At 35.9% G+C, this 20,222-nt stretch overlaps 1 protein-coding gene across 14 annotated transcripts in view; it reads left to right on the top strand.

Annotated features, from left to right (window-relative positions):
* The window catches only part of LOC129281773 (uncharacterized), a 30,816-nt gene extending 13,461 nt beyond the window's left edge, over nt 1-17,355 (top strand). For 4 of the 14 annotated variants that reach the window (XM_054917690.2, XM_064113570.1, XM_064113569.1 and 1 more), the window contains exons 3-11: nt 1,362-1,533; nt 2,068-2,265; nt 2,664-3,007; nt 4,401-4,777; nt 7,531-7,654; nt 9,662-9,796; nt 10,435-10,545; nt 11,588-11,806; nt 13,560-17,355. In XM_054917690.2, the coding sequence (XP_054773665.1) occupies nt 1,362-1,533; nt 2,068-2,265; nt 2,664-3,007; nt 4,401-4,777; nt 7,531-7,654; nt 9,662-9,796; nt 10,435-10,545; nt 11,588-11,772 (1,646 nt within the window). In that variant the 3' untranslated portion in view covers nt 11,773-11,806; nt 13,560-17,355. Of the gene's footprint in view, nt 1-1,361; nt 1,534-2,067; nt 2,266-2,663; nt 3,080-4,400; nt 4,778-7,530; nt 7,655-9,661; nt 9,797-10,434; nt 10,546-11,587; nt 11,807-13,559 lie in introns of all 14 variants that reach the window. The other 10 variants (XM_054917692.2, XM_064113573.1, XM_064113572.1 and 7 more) reach the window with 3 other exon arrangements.
* Nucleotides 17,356-20,222: the final 2,867 nt, after the last annotated feature.

Raw genomic sequence — 20,222 nt, 5'->3', positions numbered from 1 at the left:
CCTTGTCATAATTTACTTACCTAGTTGCCAATTTGAAATCTACATACTATTAGTGATCTCAATTTTAAAGCAGCTATAATTTTCTTATTGCTTGTCCGATTTCTTTCAAACTTTCGCCATTCTGTTTAATTTATTTTTCTCCTTTCCAACACAACATTATATGGCCAAGGCTGGATTCCCCTTTAAAATGAAGCTGGGGTGGTAATCTAAAGCTAAATCCGCTTTTCATAAGTGATTTTATTATTAAGTAAAAGACGCAAACCTAAAAAGTTTTCATTGAATGCATCGCTTTTTAATGAATTTAGGTAAATAAGTCCAGGAAAATATCCACTCTTCAGTATAAACCTACACCATCTTTGCATTTGGTATCGGTCAAAGAGGGCTTGAAGTTCCCCAGGCGCCGACCAATTGCACCGATTGTTCCCTCTTTTGAGGGGGCATTATTACACCTCTCAATAAACCCGTCATAGATTTTTATCCAGCATTGGTAGCCTTTCCCTTTGAATCCAATGTTCGGGGTTTTTACAAAAGGTAAAAATCGACTCCTGGTCGCTGTTTTTATGATTAGAATAATGGAGATGAGAGTAACCAGCAAGCAGCTTGGGGGTGGGGTTGTTAAGATTATAGATGATAAAGGGGTGGTGAAAGTCGTACATGTTAGGTGTCTTTGAGATAAGGTATCAATGATACTAAGGGAGTCTACTATATGGCGCCCGACAATAAAATCAGGGTGCGTGAATTAGCGACCCGTCTTTACCCTCTGGCTTTTAAGAAGCACCCCCTTTACACCCCCATTTATACTCGGAATCGAGATAATCTTGGGATTAATGAAAGCTATACTAAGGATTACTGGCCACATATGGCCGTTTTAAGAGCTGTTATGAATGGATTTAATTGTGTCTGTTGACTCCAGATCTGAGAACTCTCATGGGTTATTGAGAAAAACAACCATGGAAAATGACATGTTCATCTTTCTTTAGGAGAGACTATAATAAAACATTCACAATTCTACAAATAACTATAGGAGTATATTGTTCATACCTATACTCAATTATCTTGCTATGGCACAGAAATATCTGAAATTGTCTAGTCACTCCCTCCCCCCTAAAACAAGCTTATAGAAAGTTCCAGTGTCATTTTATCTTTTTTTGTACACTTTTTAAATACCGTTTTTCTTCATTGAAAAAAAAATCTGAAATAATAAGAAGTATAGTTTCTGGGTGCATCAAGCTTAATTTTCCCTGTTTCACTATTTCCGCGACTGTATATCAGATTAAAAGTATCAAATATTCTCCATCGCATTTTCTGTAATTGCAAACCCCAAGCCTTAGAAATTTCTTTTTTTTTTTAATTTGTGTTAGCGATAGACGCAGAGGGAGTTAACCAATTAGGAGGATGTTTTGCCAACGGACGCCCTCTACCAACGCAGATTCGGCAACAGATCGTAGAGTTAGCAAGGGAAGGTGTACGACCATGTGACATTTCCAGACAGCTCAAAGTTTCACATGGCTGTGTTAGCAAAATTCTTGTCAGGTGGGTCTTAAAGACTGATGTAGCTTTAAAAGAGCTTGTAGTTAACTTATACCTCTGTCAATTTTTATGAACAATAGCGCGAATGCATTGTTTGTTAACATCTAATTCAGTAATTGCAAAAACGCAACTGATATTTACAAATGTTTTTAAGTAAAAAAAAAAGATGATAATATTAATAATGATAGTAATATTACATAACTGTATAGCACATCATCATGTAACGTCTCTATGCTCTTCCAAAGCAGAACTGAAATTTATAAGCAAGGTGGGGGGGGGGCTTCATCTAGTTTCTTTCGAATTTAACCAATCTTTATAATGGTAACTAAAGAAAACAAGGCTAATCAAATATATTTGAAGGTCAAATATTTTATAGATCTTGTGCTCTGTTTGTTTATTAGCTTTTCTAGAGGAACGAGCAGAAGATAACTCAGGTCGCCCTGCAAACTAGTGGCAGCGGTGGGATACGAATACTTAAATAATTACATATACTTTAACCAAACAAAGAGTCACTCAATGATAATTACCTTTCATTAGATTTTATGAGACTGGATCCATCAAACCAGGGGTCATCGGTGGTAGTAAACCAAAGGTTGCCACCAGAGATGTTGTCAACAAGATTGCAGACTACAAGCGTGACAACCCAACTATCTTCGCTTGGGAGATTCGTGACAGGTTACTCTCTGAGAACATTTGTGCCAAGGAGACAGTACCAAGTGTCAGTTCTATCAACAGGTAAATGTTTGTTATATTATAGGTGCCTTGAAGCAATTCTGTTAAAGTCACCTGGAAGTAAAATCCTTCATAGAGTCATTAGATGCTCTTAATATTGTCTATTTTGGAAAAAAATGATATGCCCCCTCTTTACCCAATCATCCAAAGTGATTAATTGTCATGTCAAAGTGCTTCATGGTTCATGACTGAATAGGTGCTTTACCTTCAGAAAAGAGAACAAATGTATCTTTTTGACATTATGTATTGATTTGAAGAAGCAATCAGCCCATCTTTTTCATGTCTGATAAAAAATTTAAACTTTTTAGTTCATCACAATTTCAAAATTATTTCAAATTGAAAGTCAAACATTATGTACAATGCAACTTGATATCTAAACGCATGCATGTATTTTCTCTTAGAATATTGCGGAATAAGATCGTGAATGGTTTTGTTATGGAAGAAGCAACACTGACCAAAAAGAAACAAAGCCCTGCTGAACTCGATCTTCCCGAAGATGCCCTTCCAACTCAAATCACCATCCAGCGCCCTGCTGCACAGCAAATCATGGCGCACAACGCGCAGCAACCCACAACCATCACTCCTGCGCAGTTTGCGCAGTACTACAACAGCCTTCAGCAGAGTCCGCAAACGGGAGGGTATCCGATCCACGTCCCGACGACGTCTCCACAAGCAGCAGCCACTGTGGCTCCAGGTGGGGCTACTGTCAGGCTTCCGCCAGCCTACACCATAAAGGAACTCTTGGGTAAGCAGGTGGTGGTGGTACAGGCTCACGTCACCCCTCAGCCCATTAAGAAGGAGAAAAATGTAGGAGAAGGTACTTCCCACCTCTTCAAATCAATCGCATGCTCAATCTTGTTTTCTTTTAGTTTTTTTTTCATCTAGGGAGATAAACCCAATGCTCTGTTAGACATCTATGACAGGGCTCTATAGGAATATACCCTTATCAAAATTTATGTTGGATTTAGTGAATTACTCTTATTGAATTTAAGATTTTCAAAAATAAAATCACTGATAAATTAATGGGGAGAAAAATTCACATAAATGATACTGAACTATACTTTGTGGAACTTTGACTAAATCGGATCCCACAATCATCTGTTGCAAAACAATCCATAGTTTCCTAAAAAAGTGACAAACCATTATCTTTTATACTAAATCAAATGAGCCAGACTTTCGAGCAATTGCCATTGCATATTTTTTCTTCTTGATTTTTAATTCATGTCGTTGTTTGGGTTTATGGAGATGATGGTTTCATGGCCAGATTTGTGTGTGTTTTCATGCTGTGATATGATAATGGAAAATGTCTTTAAGTTTCGGTACTAAATTCCCTGTCATCATGTGGCATGTTATACTACTTCTGGAAAGTGGAAAATTCAAAACACATGCATTTAAAAGATATACCAGGACTATAAATGCTTTGTTTCTATTTCTGTAAATTTCTTCTATATTTATTGATGTGTGGGTGTGCTGTTTGTGGTTTCTTCACTGAATAATCATTGTCACATCGATTGTCATTTTACATTTTTGTCTGAATTTCACATTAATTTTGTTGATTGTATCACTTTGTCGTTTCATATCCATTTAAAACATTTGATGAGGGATATGCTTAGTACTGGACACCCTTTAGAAAGACTTCATTCTTAATCAAAATCTTGACTTTTCATATCATATTCACTCATTTGATCATATCATATACTCATGTGTATATGGTTTTCATTCCATACATCCTCTTTAGTATAATCACGAAAAATTCTTATGATGTAATACTATGAAAGACCAATTGAAGTTGGAAGCTCTGTTGGTATAGCTTCTCTTGCAAATAACATTGTTTGGTCATGTTTTATTAGGAAGCAATGTCAATTTGAGCATACAGCCTGCTGATTGCAGGCACAGATGTAGGCCTAGGCTTATCTTAAAAAAAGAAAAGCTAAGTAAAAAACAGAGATGGAAAGGATCAAAATATGTTAATATTGCCAATATCAAGAAACAATGAATCAACTTGGTGTTAATGTAAGACATATGCAGATGGAAGTACAAGGATAGGTGATTCAAATTTTTGTCTAATGAATGAACATTGGTTGTGGACCGTCTCATGTTTATTAACTTACATGTATGTCTTCAACTGCTCTGTACAGATGCACAGGCGTATGTCCAGCAGAACGGTGTCAGCCCCCAAACCAGACCAACCATGGCACAGCTCTCTCCTGCCAAAGGGGTAGAAGGGGTGCAGATGGCTGAACCCATTACCAATGTCCGTACCGTCCAGGTGGCCGTCCCCGCTAGACCAGACCAGCTGAATCCAGTCGGTACAGCAGTCACCAACCCGTCGCCGACGGCAATCACCCCTGCCCAGATGACTGCTTTTACAGGAGTTACCATTAAGACAGAGCAGCCGGAAACTGATGCCAACGGCAATGCCCGTGCCAGCAGCCTGAAAGGCTACTATGAGAGCTTCGCCAGGGAACTTGCCATGAGTGCTGGGGCCATCCCTTCTCAGGAGCAGAGATTGGTGGTATTAAAGATTACCTCTAATTTACCTTTGAAAAATAAAGAAATTGCTAAACCTCAATTGAAAACTAAAGCCACTAAAGTAAGATGCCTTGCGCCAAAGATCACTAATACATCAGTGAGCCCGACAGATCTGTCCATGAAAGTCAGTGCTGCTTCTGCTCAGCCTACCGATTTATCAACTAAGGTTAAGGTTACTGCAGTCATGCCAACGGATCTGTCGACAAGACCGAAAAGCTCACCAATGGTAGCCAAAGACTTGACAGTTTCCAAAAGGAAAAACATTCCCAAACGGCTACACAATTCTGATCTTAACACCACTGTTAAAGTTAACACGGTCCCTGTTGTGGTACCTCCAACCAAATCAAGATCATTGCATGAGCAAACTCAATCTCAAGATATTGTTGTGTTAGAGCCAGATGATGTTATTAGAGACTATTCTTTGAAATCGATGGACAAAATTGAAAGAAAAGAGAGCAAGTCAAATGATAATGTTATTGATCTTGTTAACAACTCAAAAGAAAATGCATGCAAAAGTGAAATTAAAACATCGTAATGACAATCAAACACCATTTTGATATTAGATTGATAATTGTTCAAGTAAAATTTAGTCAAAGCCTGTTTGTAGGTTAGTTAATTGAGTGAGGAAAAATCTGTAGCTCTTTTTTACTTTCATATAACAAAGAAAATCATATTTTCCCTCCAAAACAATTCAAATGCATCAATTGAATTCTCATTTTCACTTCTGCCATTGTTATTAAGTGCAATATTGGATAAATGCTTACAATCAAGTCATGTGATATTTTGTGCCAAGGCTATTTCCTCTGATGAAATGATTAATCAAAGATTTGATCATGTTAATGTAAATTTTAATTATTTTTATTTCAGTAATGCAGATCTCATATATGTTCATATGATTTCCTTTTGTACTTTTCTAAGTAACAATTCTATCTCCTATTTTCATGCAATCATATTCTCTTAATATCAATCATACTTGTTGTTACTCGTGGTTAAGGTACACTAACACTAGGTCATGTAGTAATACAATGTGTCTAATTTTTCTCTCTATATATTATAGAGTTTCTTATTATTTCAGACTCCTTTAACATGAAATATACTACCAATCAATCTATGGGAAACTGTGTGCCCTTAAGAGTTAACAATTGGTAATAAAATTGGGTACATAATATCATTATATGTTACTTGGCCCTTATCAAATACACTGTTAGGTAGATAAAAAGGTACATTTAGCATCCCAGTAATCATTTCAATTTTTGCCATTCAATGATCAAATGCAATTTATGGAGGACTAGCAACAATTTGGCACCTGTTGCATCAATGGTAACATCTTTGAAATCCCTGATTCTAATTGGTTTTTTAGCATACTTACCAACTGGGTGACAAAATATTTCAATGTAATGGGCAAATAAAATATATTTATGAGAATGAAATATTCTCACTTATGCAAACCCTCCACATTTGAATTTTAACAGGCCTTGCTTTCAGATTTGTTAGTATCATGAGCCAACTCTCAACCCATCCCAAACAAAGAATTACATTCAAAATCAATATTTGTGGTATTTTTTTCAGCATGATGGCATATTTTACCATATTCACTCTTTGATAATGAAAATAATAAAAAATTCTTTGGAATAGCCAAATCATCAGCTGATCTTTGAGATATCTCCCTCAAAGTCTGCATTCCTTTCGTGAATATAATTAACATATAACTAAATTTACCTTGTATAATCAAAAGGAACCATTCTCTAGCATATTTTCATGTTAACTAACCTTCATACTGAAGCACATTGTAATGCAGAACACAAGGGGATCGTTTCGTGAAAGGTGTCAGCACTGACTTTTAGTCACTATGGTAACTGTCAGAGGTCAGTGCCTCTTAGCCAATCAGAACCAACTTAGATTAGTCAAGTGCATAATTAGTAATATATTTACAAATCAGAAATCACTGTGTAAATCAAATCAAATATTTCACCGAACTTGTCAGCACTGACAACTTTCATGAAACAGTCCCCAGGTATTTTGCTTTGTCTTTCCGTGAAACAAATACCGAAGTAATCCTGCAAATATTTTTTTATTCAGACTTTCGGCGCATTCAGGAGTAGTTTGTACCAGTTGGCAATCACGCCTTGCTAATCTCAAATGTCGATAGAGGCTTGCTGCGCTTGAGTTGTCATTTAATAATGCAGGCCAATGTTTGAAATAAAATGTTTGCCGGTCTAACTGTCATTGATTTCTTTGTGTGGTGGTGTGTAGGTGAATTATATCTTAACATCATAGTTCTCTTCTTGGTTGTACTAACTCACTGGGTTGTCAATGGTGTCTCTTTCCCTTCTCGGATATTCTAAGCACTTTATTTCCTCCTCAAATCCTTTTTCAGGTCACATATTCATTCAATTTTCAAGCTTTCACAATTTCTCCTGGAAACACCAATTTATATAGATAATCCAGAGTTTTGTAGATTTTGGTAATTGGTTTCATTTTTCATAGCACATCTGAAATCTAACCAAACTAGATACTTTCTGCTCATTGTCCGACATGTTCTTTTCATGAGCACTCCATCTTTCATCTTGAAAAGATGATAAAGATGTCCTCTTTTCTTTGCACTTATCTACTTTTCCTAAAACTCTCTAACAAACTTTTGATGAATAGCAATCATTAACCACATCTGGAGAAGGACTTCAAAACGCCCAAACTCATGAAATTTCCCCAACTTTTGTGCTTCCATTTTTTCGTCAGATTCCATTATCCGAGTCGGCTGGGTTGCACACATTGACACCCATTCACAGTGAAACGAACGTAGGGGGCGCATATACGCGAGTCGTTGAAAGTCCAAAAGTGGAAGAATTGAGATTAGCAAGAGGTGAATATGAACTCTTTTTGTCTATCTAGTCTACCAAAGGGTAATGTCATACAGGTCTTATGGTTGCAAGTTACACAACTCTCATTTAGTCTTGATAAATGATATTTATTAATTTCTGAATATCTCATCGCCCACCACAGGTTGACCATTAAGTGCCAACTTGGTGCAACTATTTATGTCTGCTACACATACATGTACATACAACTTGAATTAGTCAAGTGCAGAATTAGTAATATATTTAAATCAGAAATCACTGTGTAAAGTCGAATTTGACTAGAGTCTGGTTTAAAAAAAACCCTAAAATGATTACACCCAACCCGAGCCCTTGCATCTTGTCATTTTAACTACGGAACTTTAGTCTGCATTACCATGATTACCTGAAAACCCCTCCACTTAAGTGCCAGTCATTTGCCCGTTGCTCACTTGCCATCAGGCTAAACTTTCTGGTTTGGGACCCAGTAACCAAGATGATTTACTGATATGACCTTGCCCTCTGGTAATTTTTATTGTTTTTTTTTCATGTGTAGAGTATTCTTTAATTTATGTCAGTCAAAGATCAATATGGTTGTTTTATTTTGCACATCTGATATATGCTGTTGAATTTCACTGGTTTTGTTATCGAGTTGTTTATTTTTATTATTTTCATTTATTATTATCATCATCATTAAGCAAAACTCATCGATTACACATAGTACATAGTACAGAAAATGACCTCACCGATAAATGAAGCCAGCTGATAATTTGCCCAATGAAGCAATGCAGCATACACCTATTTACTCTTAAAGTTAAAAAAGATCCACAAATTGAAATTACATAGTGATAAAGTTTAATCATTCGCAAAATCTTTGAAGAGGGGAACTTCCTTATGCGGGTGAAGACCCCCCCCCCCCATGATTGCAAATATTTGAGAAAAATCAAGCTCTGTTGCCAACAAGTGGCTTATTATTATTCTTAGCATTTACCAAAAAGATTAGGTATAATGAAAGCATAGAATAGATGAACTTATCACATGATATTCAGATTTATTAGTGCAGTAAGTGATTTGAAATGATCTATTTTGTCAAAGTAGAAGAGAGATTCTATATTATTGGTTGAGGAAGGGTGTCCAGTCAACCCTTTTGACCTATCCTCTGTTATTATGTTTCAATGTGGAATGTGATGATGTCTTCTGTATAAATGTGGTTTTGAAGAAGCCATCTTTTTTTTATTATTGAACTTTGCACAGAGTTAGCACTCTACATGTATTTATATCTTTCCTTTGTGTGGACACTTATTTTGATAATAAAAAGAGCAATGATTATGATGAGTCTTAGAGATGAACTCAATGTTGAAATAATTGTTATAGGTCATGACTTGTATGGAAAAGAGTGTACTGGGTAGTGGTCGTAATTATTTATACAGTATGATTGGTAATACCCTGCCAAAAGGAGAAAAATAAATACCGGTAAATAGATTTTTTGAAAATTAAATTGTTATGGGCCTTGTGTCTGGTGAGGTTTGTTAGAAGCTTTATGGACATTGCCTTTTGCACAGTGGGGGGGGGGGGGGGGGGGGGCTTTCATCATCTTATCAATGCAACACATGTATTGCTAATTGTTATATAGCCCCAAGTTATTTTCAATATAATACCCAATAGTTGGTGACGATGCTTTTGGTAGGCCTATGTGTGGGTGTGCGTGTGAGTGGAAGGGGGGTAAGCTTTTAGTGTGGGCATTTGGTATCGGGGACACCTGTGCACTGCAAGCAAATTGGAATAAAAGGATGGATGAATTATTTGGTTCGGAATGGCTCAAACCCTTCGAACCTGACTGGGATATGGCTGCTTTTTTCTTTGTTGGTGCAAGTGTTGATGTGCAGTGTTAGTCCTTGTTTTGAAATGAATGGAAAGGATGAAGACTGAAAAGTATTTTTTGGCTATGAATGGATTATCAAACCTCACAACAATTAGAACCTGTGCATATATAGGCCTATTCAACCAACATTTTTAAATCACCTTCACAAACTTAGTTCGGCAAGTAGGAACCCCAGGCCTAGCCATCGGCGGCCCAGGAGTAGCGGATAATACTACATTCACAGAGCTCAAACCTGCCAGCGTTCTAGGTTATCAAGAAGTTTATGCAACTGCACAGCCCCCTGTTCAACGTGAGTATTATACAGATTCTTTGAAACTTTTTTTCTTCCATAAGATCCATTTTTGTTCTATGGTTTATAGTGCTTTTAAAAACATATTTGCATTACATGATATAATTTTTTCAAGTAGTCAAAATTGTGGGGGGGGGGGGGATTGATATGTTTGTCCCCCAAATATTTTCATGGGGGCGATCGCCTCCCCTGCCCCCGAACGATGTCTCTTGCATAATACACCACATTCAATTTTTGAAGAAGTTAATCCCTCTTCACACTTATTGTAAATAAATAAATTAAATTCTTGGACAGAGGAGGGGTGAAAAATAAGGAACTGTCACTTACACTTGCAAGCTGCCGAAGGTCCCTGGACCCGGTTGTTTCCTGGAAATGGAATGGTCGCATCATATTGCTTATAAAGATATATCAACTGGTTTAAACAACAACGCGATTCCCTTCGACTCTGGTCGGTCCTCTCAGCCTGGGAAGTCTACAGGTGGGCCTACAGAAAGCGGCCCAGCCAGACAGGATGTACAAATGATCGGCGAAATTTGAAAGTATATTACTATCGATTTACTATAACAACACCGCATGTTTTCCTCCTTTCTTGAACGCTTCCATCACGCCTCACTCGTCTTTCTTTCGATGATTCTCAGATACGAATGGTACCACACTGACAACAGCTGCAGGTCAGACCACCGGGGTTACAACCGCCTCCTTAGCGAATCTCTTGCCCAACACCACCACTACAGCTCCATCGAAACCAGGTAGGGTCCACATCGTATTTTAACCGCGATGTTGCATGTTAACCCTCTAAGCTAACCCTAAAACACGCTATCTCCTTTAACCCGCAAACGCTCGAAGTATTTGTGATATTTCGTACCCATTTAAAGCGCATTTATTAGGCCTATTTTCCAACTTCCTATTGGATTAGAGCTTTAAACCATATTGAACGACATCACAACCTTTTCCGTAAAAAGACAGAATAACTTATTAAAAATGTGAATGCACAAAAACATCGTGAACCATTTGGACATTGTATTTCAGATGTTTGTTTTGTTTATTTATAGTAAAAATTTGGGGATTGTTGGAGGGGTATTTAAGGCCTAGCTTTTACTTTAATATGTATCAAAATAGAAATATTGAATAAATAATACAGACGATTCAGCGGCATTTATTAAAAGAAATAAATGCATTTTTTAATTCTTATATTATCATTGCGATTCAAATGTTTTACCACTTTTATTCGCACATGCATGGGTGGTTGCATGCATGCCCCTTTCTGGTTTTATAAGCACGCTTAAAAAGTCATTTTATTTTTTCTTGCTTTCACGTTTGTATTTCACTCAAGTATGCCTTCTGTCACTTTCACCTACACGCATTGTCAAAAAATAATTTTCACCATAAATCCCTGTTTCTTTCTATATTTATTCTCTTATCAACTCAGCGTATTCATTAAAAATATCTAACATTTGATTTTCAATAATAAATTTGAAGAAGAGGTGATTCCTTCGGCTTATCAAATCATAGATCTGATATGATGATTTTCCAGTTTTAAGATACGCCCCTTTTGAATTATTAATATACGCATGATAAAGAACTTTTAAAAGCTGTAGGATATCACTTTCTCTGCCACAAGCATATGCAATCTATTTATTTCACTCATCTCTGCATGCCTTTTTGTTAATTGCTAAAACCTACATGTATATAACATTCCTTTGCCGTGCTTTTAGTTTTAGTGCATTTTTTGTTATTTTCCCTCGCTTCTTCATTTCCCTTGCGGCTCTGCTGTACTCTTTGCATCTTTAGACTACGCTGCTCAAATTCACCACCTACAACAAGCCAGTCTAGCCCTGGCCCATCGGCAACAACAAGAGCAGCAACAGCTGCAATTTCAACAACAACAACTGCAAAACGGTCACCCCTTTGACACATCTTCCATAAACAACAACGCGTGGCCACGACCGAGTTTGATTTCTTCACACCCTGCATGATATCATTTTGTGTTTCACTGTTTTCCGTTTTGAGGTGAATTTCCCATGCATCTCTTTATTATTTTCTGACATTTATTTACTTCCATCAGAGATCTCATATCGCGAGTAATGTCTGCTTATTTCATTATTCAAATTCCATTTAATGCTTAGCATTTAATGACTCAACGACGACTTGCATTCCCTCTTTTTTTAAATGAAATCTTAGGTTTGATTTTTTTGAATGAGGCTATAGTTTTGTTTTTTCGTTTCTTTCTCCTAATTACCCCCCCCCCCCCCATCCACCCATTTTATCTCTTCCTCCTTTTCATTACTTCTGATTGCACTGATTATTATATCTCTATCTAAATTCCTAATGATTTTCTTCAATTCATCATCTTTAATTCATCAAATGTTACCGTCCCTTTCCAAAAAAAAAGAAAGAAAAGAAATGTAGGCTTTTATACGACACCGTGTCTATTCCAATTTCACATGTTGCGAACAAATTCCCATTTAATTTTTTTATTGGACTTATGAATAAATCAAATTATGTGCAAACCATCTATTATTTTTAGTCAAAGCATACAAAATATATTTTCAAAACAATTTAATTACTTGATATGAGATTGTCTCCTGACTTGATACTGTTTAACTCTTGCGTGTTCATTAATACACACGCCTTTTTCACTTGATGTGCGTGCAAACTATAGTTTTAGTTTTAACCTTATTTAACATACGTTATTGCATATTTATTTTCCTTTTACATTCTTTATTTTGTCTAATGCTTATAAATGCCTTGCATGTTTTTCTAAGCTTTTAATTATTTTCACTTACTCGTTTCTACATAGACATGCACGCATATATGCCCTCCCTTGCTTAACAGAGTGTCTTTCTCATGCTCACTTTGTTATTACTGTGTCTATTCTCTAAAAAAAACTCGTGCTCTCGTGCTCTACTCCATCCTAATTACCACCAGGCGCGGATCGGGGGGGGGGGGGGGGGTCGGATCGGGCAATTACCCCCTTTTTCAAAAATTAATATGTCTCCGTGAGTGTTGATAGCTTTTTATTTTGCTTGTCAATTTTGTTGTGCTTGCCCCCGCCCCTGAAACCCTGGATCCGCCCCTGTTTTCACACGCGACATCTTTTCTTATCCCCTCCTCATTCTTCTTCACGTATCTGCTTCTTTTTGCTTGTTTTTGGTTTCTATTATTCTCCGTGTTCTCTGCATCGCACTTCTTACTCTTCTCCTTATTTGTTCTTCTCTCCTTCATCTTCCCTTTTGTTAGTTTGTTCTGCTTTCCTTCCTGCCTTTAAAAAAAATTCTTCCTTTTCTTCTTCTTCTTCTCCTGCTCCTCCTCCTCCCCCCTCTTTTTGGAATGTCCGTGATTACAGCACTGATCCAACACTAACTGGATGTACAGGGACGGTCCTAATTGTTTCTTCCTCTTTCCCTTTTCCTCTTCCCCCTGCTCCACATCCTCCTTTTATCATTACTTTTTCCAGTTTATACTTCTCCTTTCACCGCACCCTTTTCGCCATCCCATTTGTCCCTCTTAAACTCTCCTTAACCAAAACTTCGCAAGCAAAAAAACGATACATTTTAGACCCACCCCCTTTAAAGTAAAATTAGTGATGAAAAATTCATTTAGTTTCCAATTCCAACAAGTACAGTAACAAATATTTTGTTTGAAAAAATAAAAATTGCTGTATATGATGTTGAAAACAATGTGAGTAGAGATCATGATTTGACAAAAGTGTAATATTAAGTGACATCTATATTATGTTTCCTTTTTTTTCTTCTAATCACAGCTGTGTCCTCATAATACGTATCACCCATCGTTAAGTGGCTCTTCAGAATGACAACGTGTTATGCATCCTAAAACACATCTTACGTCTTACAGCGAAGAAGTTATATATACATTTTTAGTGTAACTATGATGTAAGTTATAATGTTACCTATAATTTGTTGTTTATTTTATTTTCTAACCGCATTTGTAAATGTCGTATATAGCATCAAAGATAGCTATTTCGATATTGATTTCAGGTATATTTTATAGATATGATTTATTTTCAATCTTTCTTTTTTTTTTGTATAGTTTTGGTGCAGGTCCCTGCTGCTGTATCGAAGATATTTGATTATTTTAGTGATATCTGTTTTAAATTTAATCATACGATTTACTCTTTGAATGTACCATATTTTTAATACATTTCTCTTTTGCGACTTCTTTCCATTCATTGAAGATGATGAAAAATGTTAATGTATTCACACTGCTTTTTATTCATTTCAGCAGTTTGTGGGCAATTGGCAAGGATCAAAGTGTTTATTTATAAATATTCAAAATATGTTACTTTTGGGTATATAATAATTATGCAAGAATGCCTTAAAATGTCTCAAAGCGCTTGGTGATCAGTGTAATATTATGTTTAGTTTTCTCTACAAGTGCTTTCATCACTATGAGGTTTAAAGTATAGTATAAGAGAAAGTGTATATACTTTCATTGGTCTTTCTTGTTTAACAAAATAGTAGAGGCTTATTAACATTATTGCCATTGCTGCTTTTGATAGAATATATAAATAGAAACAGATACAGTACATTATAGATTCATTCGTCCTAGATTTCTTTTTGTATGTATGGACTCACGCTATGTTTTAAATTTCATATTTTCCAGTTATGGTGTAACATTTAAGAAAAGAAAGTAAAATGTAAGCCTTATCTGAGGAAAGTTGGATTTAGATTGAGATCGAGGAAAGAAATATCCTAAACATGGAATTAAAGCATCTCTCGTTTTCGTTCACGTTATTCCTACTACGGTGCTTCTTTAAAAAAAATGCTTCAAAAATGTCTTTCGATATTTCATTCATTTTCACAGTGTGTGGCTGATTTTCTTTTTATTTTGTTAGTAACTTCTCTTCCAAAAGTCAAATGTTATCGAGAAAAAAATGTATACAGTCTTTAAAATAAATGCATGCGTCATAAGTAGGCATTAACGCTATTGAAAAAGAAAAAAAATCCTGTCCGATTTTATTCGGAAATCAGTCCGTTGGGGGCCATACTCCGTTCTGAGAACCACTTCGGGTCAGTTCTGGTCCTTTCTGTGTAACATCGGACCTTTTTATCGGTACTTTTTTAAATACAGAACGGAGTGTGTGACTCCAACGAACCGATTTCCGGGTTAATATGGCCCCGGATTTTTAAGAATGTATCGCTGTATAAGGCAAGTTGTGTTAACGTTCAGTACATTTTCTTATTTTTCCAAGGCAGCTTTGTATCATTATAGTCTTTCAGTACTTGTGAGTCGTCACCTATTCTTTCATAAGATACATTCCACTTCCAATAACTATGTGATGGCGGACCAAAATAATGGAATGGTTTTTTTTCAAATAAATTGTTTGGAGAGACTATAAGAAGAAAATATGAATATATGCGTATGAATGATATATCATACATTTATGAAGATTTTGCTTGCTTTCTTGTATTCCTCGTTATTATGGGTACGATATCACCTTTGTTCGTTAATAATTTCTGGAAGTACCGATGCATGAAATAGTATTAATATGCAGTCCGTCAAACGTTCTTCCTTGTCAAAAAGTATGCAAATATTTTGATAGACTTTCTTTTCCATCTGCTGTAAGAGAAGAAATTTTGTAAATTTGTCAACCGGCGGGAAGGTCATTTATCATTTGGTGCTAGGGCTGTATTAACCAAACTTCAGATAAAATGGCTGAACGGTTTTATTTTATACATGTATTTAAAAAAAAAACATTTGAGCATTTTTAGTATCTGTGTTACATACCCATATTTGGGGAAAATGTGTTTTAGAATAAAATGTGAAATCATGCATTGGAAAATAATATTGAATTCTAGCATTTTTATGTGGCAATCGACCCTTATGAAACGAAACGTAAATCATATTGAGATCGCATTGATTAGGGCCTATAATTAAAAAAGTGAACATGTTTGAGTACTTGGCCTTAGGCCTTGTCATTTATTATACCGGCATTTATGACAAGTTTACTATACGTATATAGACATATACAGCTTTGGATATAATTATTAGACCACACCATATAGGGGGTCTTAGTATAGTCTCATAGTTATTTCCCAAATTGTAGATGTGCAGGGGCGGTAATACGGTGGACAGATGGAGTAAGGGGAAGAGGCCGGGTTGATTATTATGACCAAAAAGGAGGTCTGAACCGTGTAGCTCTATAGTGCCCCTATCAAGGACAATTATGTTTTAACCCCCCCCCCTATGGCGCCGCCCCAATTATCTTGTAAAAATGGTTCCTAACTTGCCATCAAAACACCTTTTTTTAATTATATGAAAGCAGGTTCTGGTGTTACCTTAAACTGTGTTGCTAATACACTTTGTTTAGAACTATATAGTAACTTTGAATTCTTTGATTATTATGATGTAGCATATCTAAACCTTATTATATTAAAATATGTAGTTTAAGCTGACAATATTAGCAGGCAGGTGATTTAGCTCGTTACGCACGCTCGCCTAGATTTGATGAGCAATTAATGTCATGTGGCTGCTAAGTGGATAATTTTTTTATTCATTAAAAAAATACGCAATCCCTCTTTTTTTTTAAGGTGTGGAAATTCTGCTTTATGCTTTATGTTCTGCTTATATGTATATAAGGGTTTTGGTATAGACGCTACTATAGTTCATCATTGTTTTAGGATTATCACTCGGATTTGTATTTATAAAGTTTAAGATGAATATGTATTACTTCTACCTCGTGTAACTTTTTTTTCCACATGTGAGCCTTCATTTATTTAGAATGTTAAGGATTTATACACACATTTACAATCCTTAATTTGTGTGAAGGAGAGATACTTAGAAATTTAAAGGTATTCATAATATAAACGAGCATAAGTTTAGAGACAAAGACAAAAGTTTCATGATAACGGGTAATAATAATTTACATCCATCTATGGCCCCATTGTTTTCCTATTTTGTCTCTGTCTAGGTCCAGTGTATCTTAATCTCAACCACACTACCCACTCCATATCTCATTTCTCCGCCCTATCTCATTTCTCCGCCCTATCTCCCATTTCCTTCATCTCCTCTCCCCTAAACACCCCCCCCCAAAAAAAAAGAGCACCCCTCCATCTTCTATTATTTTTCTCTAATTTACCGCTGAGTCAGATTATAACCAATTATTGTATACATGTACAGATCATAAATTTGTTTATTATTCCAAATGCTCCTTTCATTGCATATTTTTGTTTTTGTCTTTATTCTGCAAGCTTTTTGGAATATATATTTTTTTTCAATATTGAAAATACATGGATTAGGAATAACATTATCATGCCATGTCTGTGAGTTTACGAACCCAAGCGATTCAAATTCATTTTTACTCTTAAAAAAATTGATTTTATGTATACAAGCTGACACTCATTTATTTCATCAAGATGTAATGACTAATATCGATACGAGATGAACGAAACATCATTATAATCATAAATTTATAATTTATTTTGATTGTATTTGTGTATCTAATATTGGATCACTCTAGTTGCATTTGAGATTGACTTCTGATCTAAGAAATCGAAGTTTAAGACCACACGTAATCACTGTCATCTTGAATTTATATTTTTTTTTAAATCGTTGTTGCTTCATGATCTCATTCTCTTATACAGAATATTATTTAGAATTTAGTTTATTGAATGTTATTTCATAATGCACAAAATTAAGGATAGGCCTACAATTATTGTGTATATGCGTTTACTTATACGAGGCTAAAACTTACAGGTTTGTTATTATGATATGTATGTATATTTTGGAAGAAGAGGGTATTTTTGTACATAGCGGCGGTAAAGTTATTTTTACTTTCATCATTCAAGATAATGTTTCTGTGGAACGAATTGATATATCATGTTTATTCACAAAGATGTGTTGGTCTGTACAAATAACGTGGACCTACAGCAATCACAGTGTTCAGGCGAGATTCGCTCTCAAAACTTCTTTAAAAAGCGATGTTTGTAATATTCTTTCATGTAAAATGGTTATAATTGTATACTACCACGGGCTTTGGGAAAAAATCAAGCATTGGTATATGCCTTGACTTACATGATTATTTTGTACTTTGAATTAAACAAACATGAAAGTACTCATATATTTTGCTGTCTATGCGTATTCTTTCTGATTAATTGTTCATTAGAAATTCATCAGTTCAAAATGATTCATCAAGTCATTGATATTGCAAAATAGTATGTTTATGAAAGCGGTCTTATGTATTATTAAAGTACATCCGCCCAAAGTCTTATTATTCCAAAATTGAAAATGTTCACATTATTTTTGTGGGAGAGGTTAGTCCTGAGAAGGGATTGTTGGATGGTGGAGTGATAGAGATGCAGGAAAGTTTAATTGTGAGAGGAGAGTGATATATGGTGACTGAATGAGGCTGACGAATTGGAGCAAAAGGATAGATGAGTTGAGACGAGATGAGAAGTTCTGGTAGTGAGAAGATCGGGGACGAGTATTGTATCATGCGACTTGACTGTTCGTCATCATCATGCAGGGCCCCGCATAACACAAAGGTTAGCTATTAATCGCTAATTTGAAAGAGCAATTATGATTGCTATTAACTACGGATCCTTTGAATTGCCGTCGACTTGGCGAGATACTTTATCTTGCCATGTCGACATAATAACCTAATTATGTCGACATGGCGAGATACATTATCTCGCCAAGTCGACTTATAAAAAGTTATATGTCGACATGGCGAGATACGTTATCTCGCCAAGTCGACTTATAAAAGGTTATATGTCGACACGGCGAGATACGTTGTCTTGCCTAGTTGACCTATAAAAAGTTATATGTCAACATGGTGAGATATTTTATCTTGCCAAGTCGACTTATAAAAAGTTATATGTCAACCTGGCGAGATATTTGGACTCTCGCCGGGCCTTGGACATACTGGACACTTAATATCTTGCCATGTCGACATTATAAGTCGACTTGGCAAGATAAAATATCTCGCTATGTTGACATATAACTTTTTTATAAGTCGAATTGGCGAGATAACGTACCTCGCCACGTCGATATAATAAGGTTATTATGTCGACATGGCAAGATAAAGTATCTCGCCAAGTCATCGAGTCGATGGCTCTTTAAAGGCTCCGTATATAAGTCAGCTTATTGAGCAGAATGCCGCTTTGCAATGATGCATTTAGCGATTAATCGCTAACCTTTGTGTTAAGAGGCACATGTCTCAGATTCATAAAGACTTGTAATGATAACAACTGCACAATTACCGATATAACAAGTTTACTATCAGCCAATCAAATTCAATGATTACAGTAACTTTAAACTGCTGTATTTTTTCACTGTTAGGCATGACGATATGACGACCAAAAATAACCCCAATTAAATATACAGTAATTTTGGTTATTTTGACAAGATCTAGACATATTCTGATAGATATTCACAAACACCACAAGCACAATTGGGTTTTTGATCCCGCCCCCGGGACCCCGCCCCCCAAAATAATAACAATGAAATAAAATAAATAAACAGGTCAAATAGAAAGGTTTCCTTTTCTGACAAATGCCCAGTTAGATATAGGCATATTCCTTCTCAATCAAGCCTATAAAAATATAGACATAATTATATATATTTTGGTCATAGTATCCCTCTTTCAGGACAGCTGGGGTTCGGGTCCAGGATTGTAAGGCCGACCGGGAAGGGGGCAGTGCATGGTGTACAAAAATTTCTGCCACCCCCCAAAAAAAAAAGTTTAGATAGAGGTAAAGTTTACCAGAGACGAAGACTGCACCCCCCCCCCCCCAAAAAAAAAGGCATGGGGAGATCAAGGCCCATCGCCACCCCTCCCCTGAATCCGGGCACTGAATCCACTGCTGAGTCTATTTACTATCGAGATGATTGAGAGGGAAATAATTATGTTGTGGATATCAACTCCATAAATATGGACTTCTAGTCCATCTGTTCTAGATCGACCTCATGCATGCATCCAACCACATTAAGCCACGTATGGATACCAAATCCTGAAACCAAACATAGTCGATCATGATTTTGTTGCTAAACATATTTAGAAGGGGTAATTTCGATGTATTGAGATCAAGACATTCTGCAGATAAAGACAACAGTTTGATATATTTTGGAAAAATAAGAGATTCGAGCACTGTGGATAGATAACAAACTTTCAACAAATTGAAATATTCCCGAATATATTTTTTTCACAATTATAGTTTGATATATATATCACTATTATATTCCTTCGATATATTATATCATGGAGCTATTACAGTAATAGCTCTATGATTATATACAATGTTGTCATGTTTGTGTTTCTATACAGTTCCAGAAACCAATTATTTTTGTTGTTGTTGTTGTTTTTGTTACTTTAAGTTTTCTCTGAGCAATAAAAATGGGAAAGAGATAAATATGATCCCTCTCTGTCTCTCGAGCTCTCTCTCGTGGATTATTCAGTGACGTGGCT

Source organism: Lytechinus pictus, chromosome 18 (assembly GCF_037042905.1).
Source record: "Lytechinus pictus isolate F3 Inbred chromosome 18, Lp3.0, whole genome shotgun sequence".
NCBI classification, from domain to species: Eukaryota; Metazoa; Echinodermata; class Echinoidea; order Temnopleuroida; family Toxopneustidae; genus Lytechinus; species Lytechinus pictus.
The sequence above is the reverse complement of the archived record's forward strand: the minus strand, read 5'-3'. Positions and strand labels throughout refer to the sequence as shown.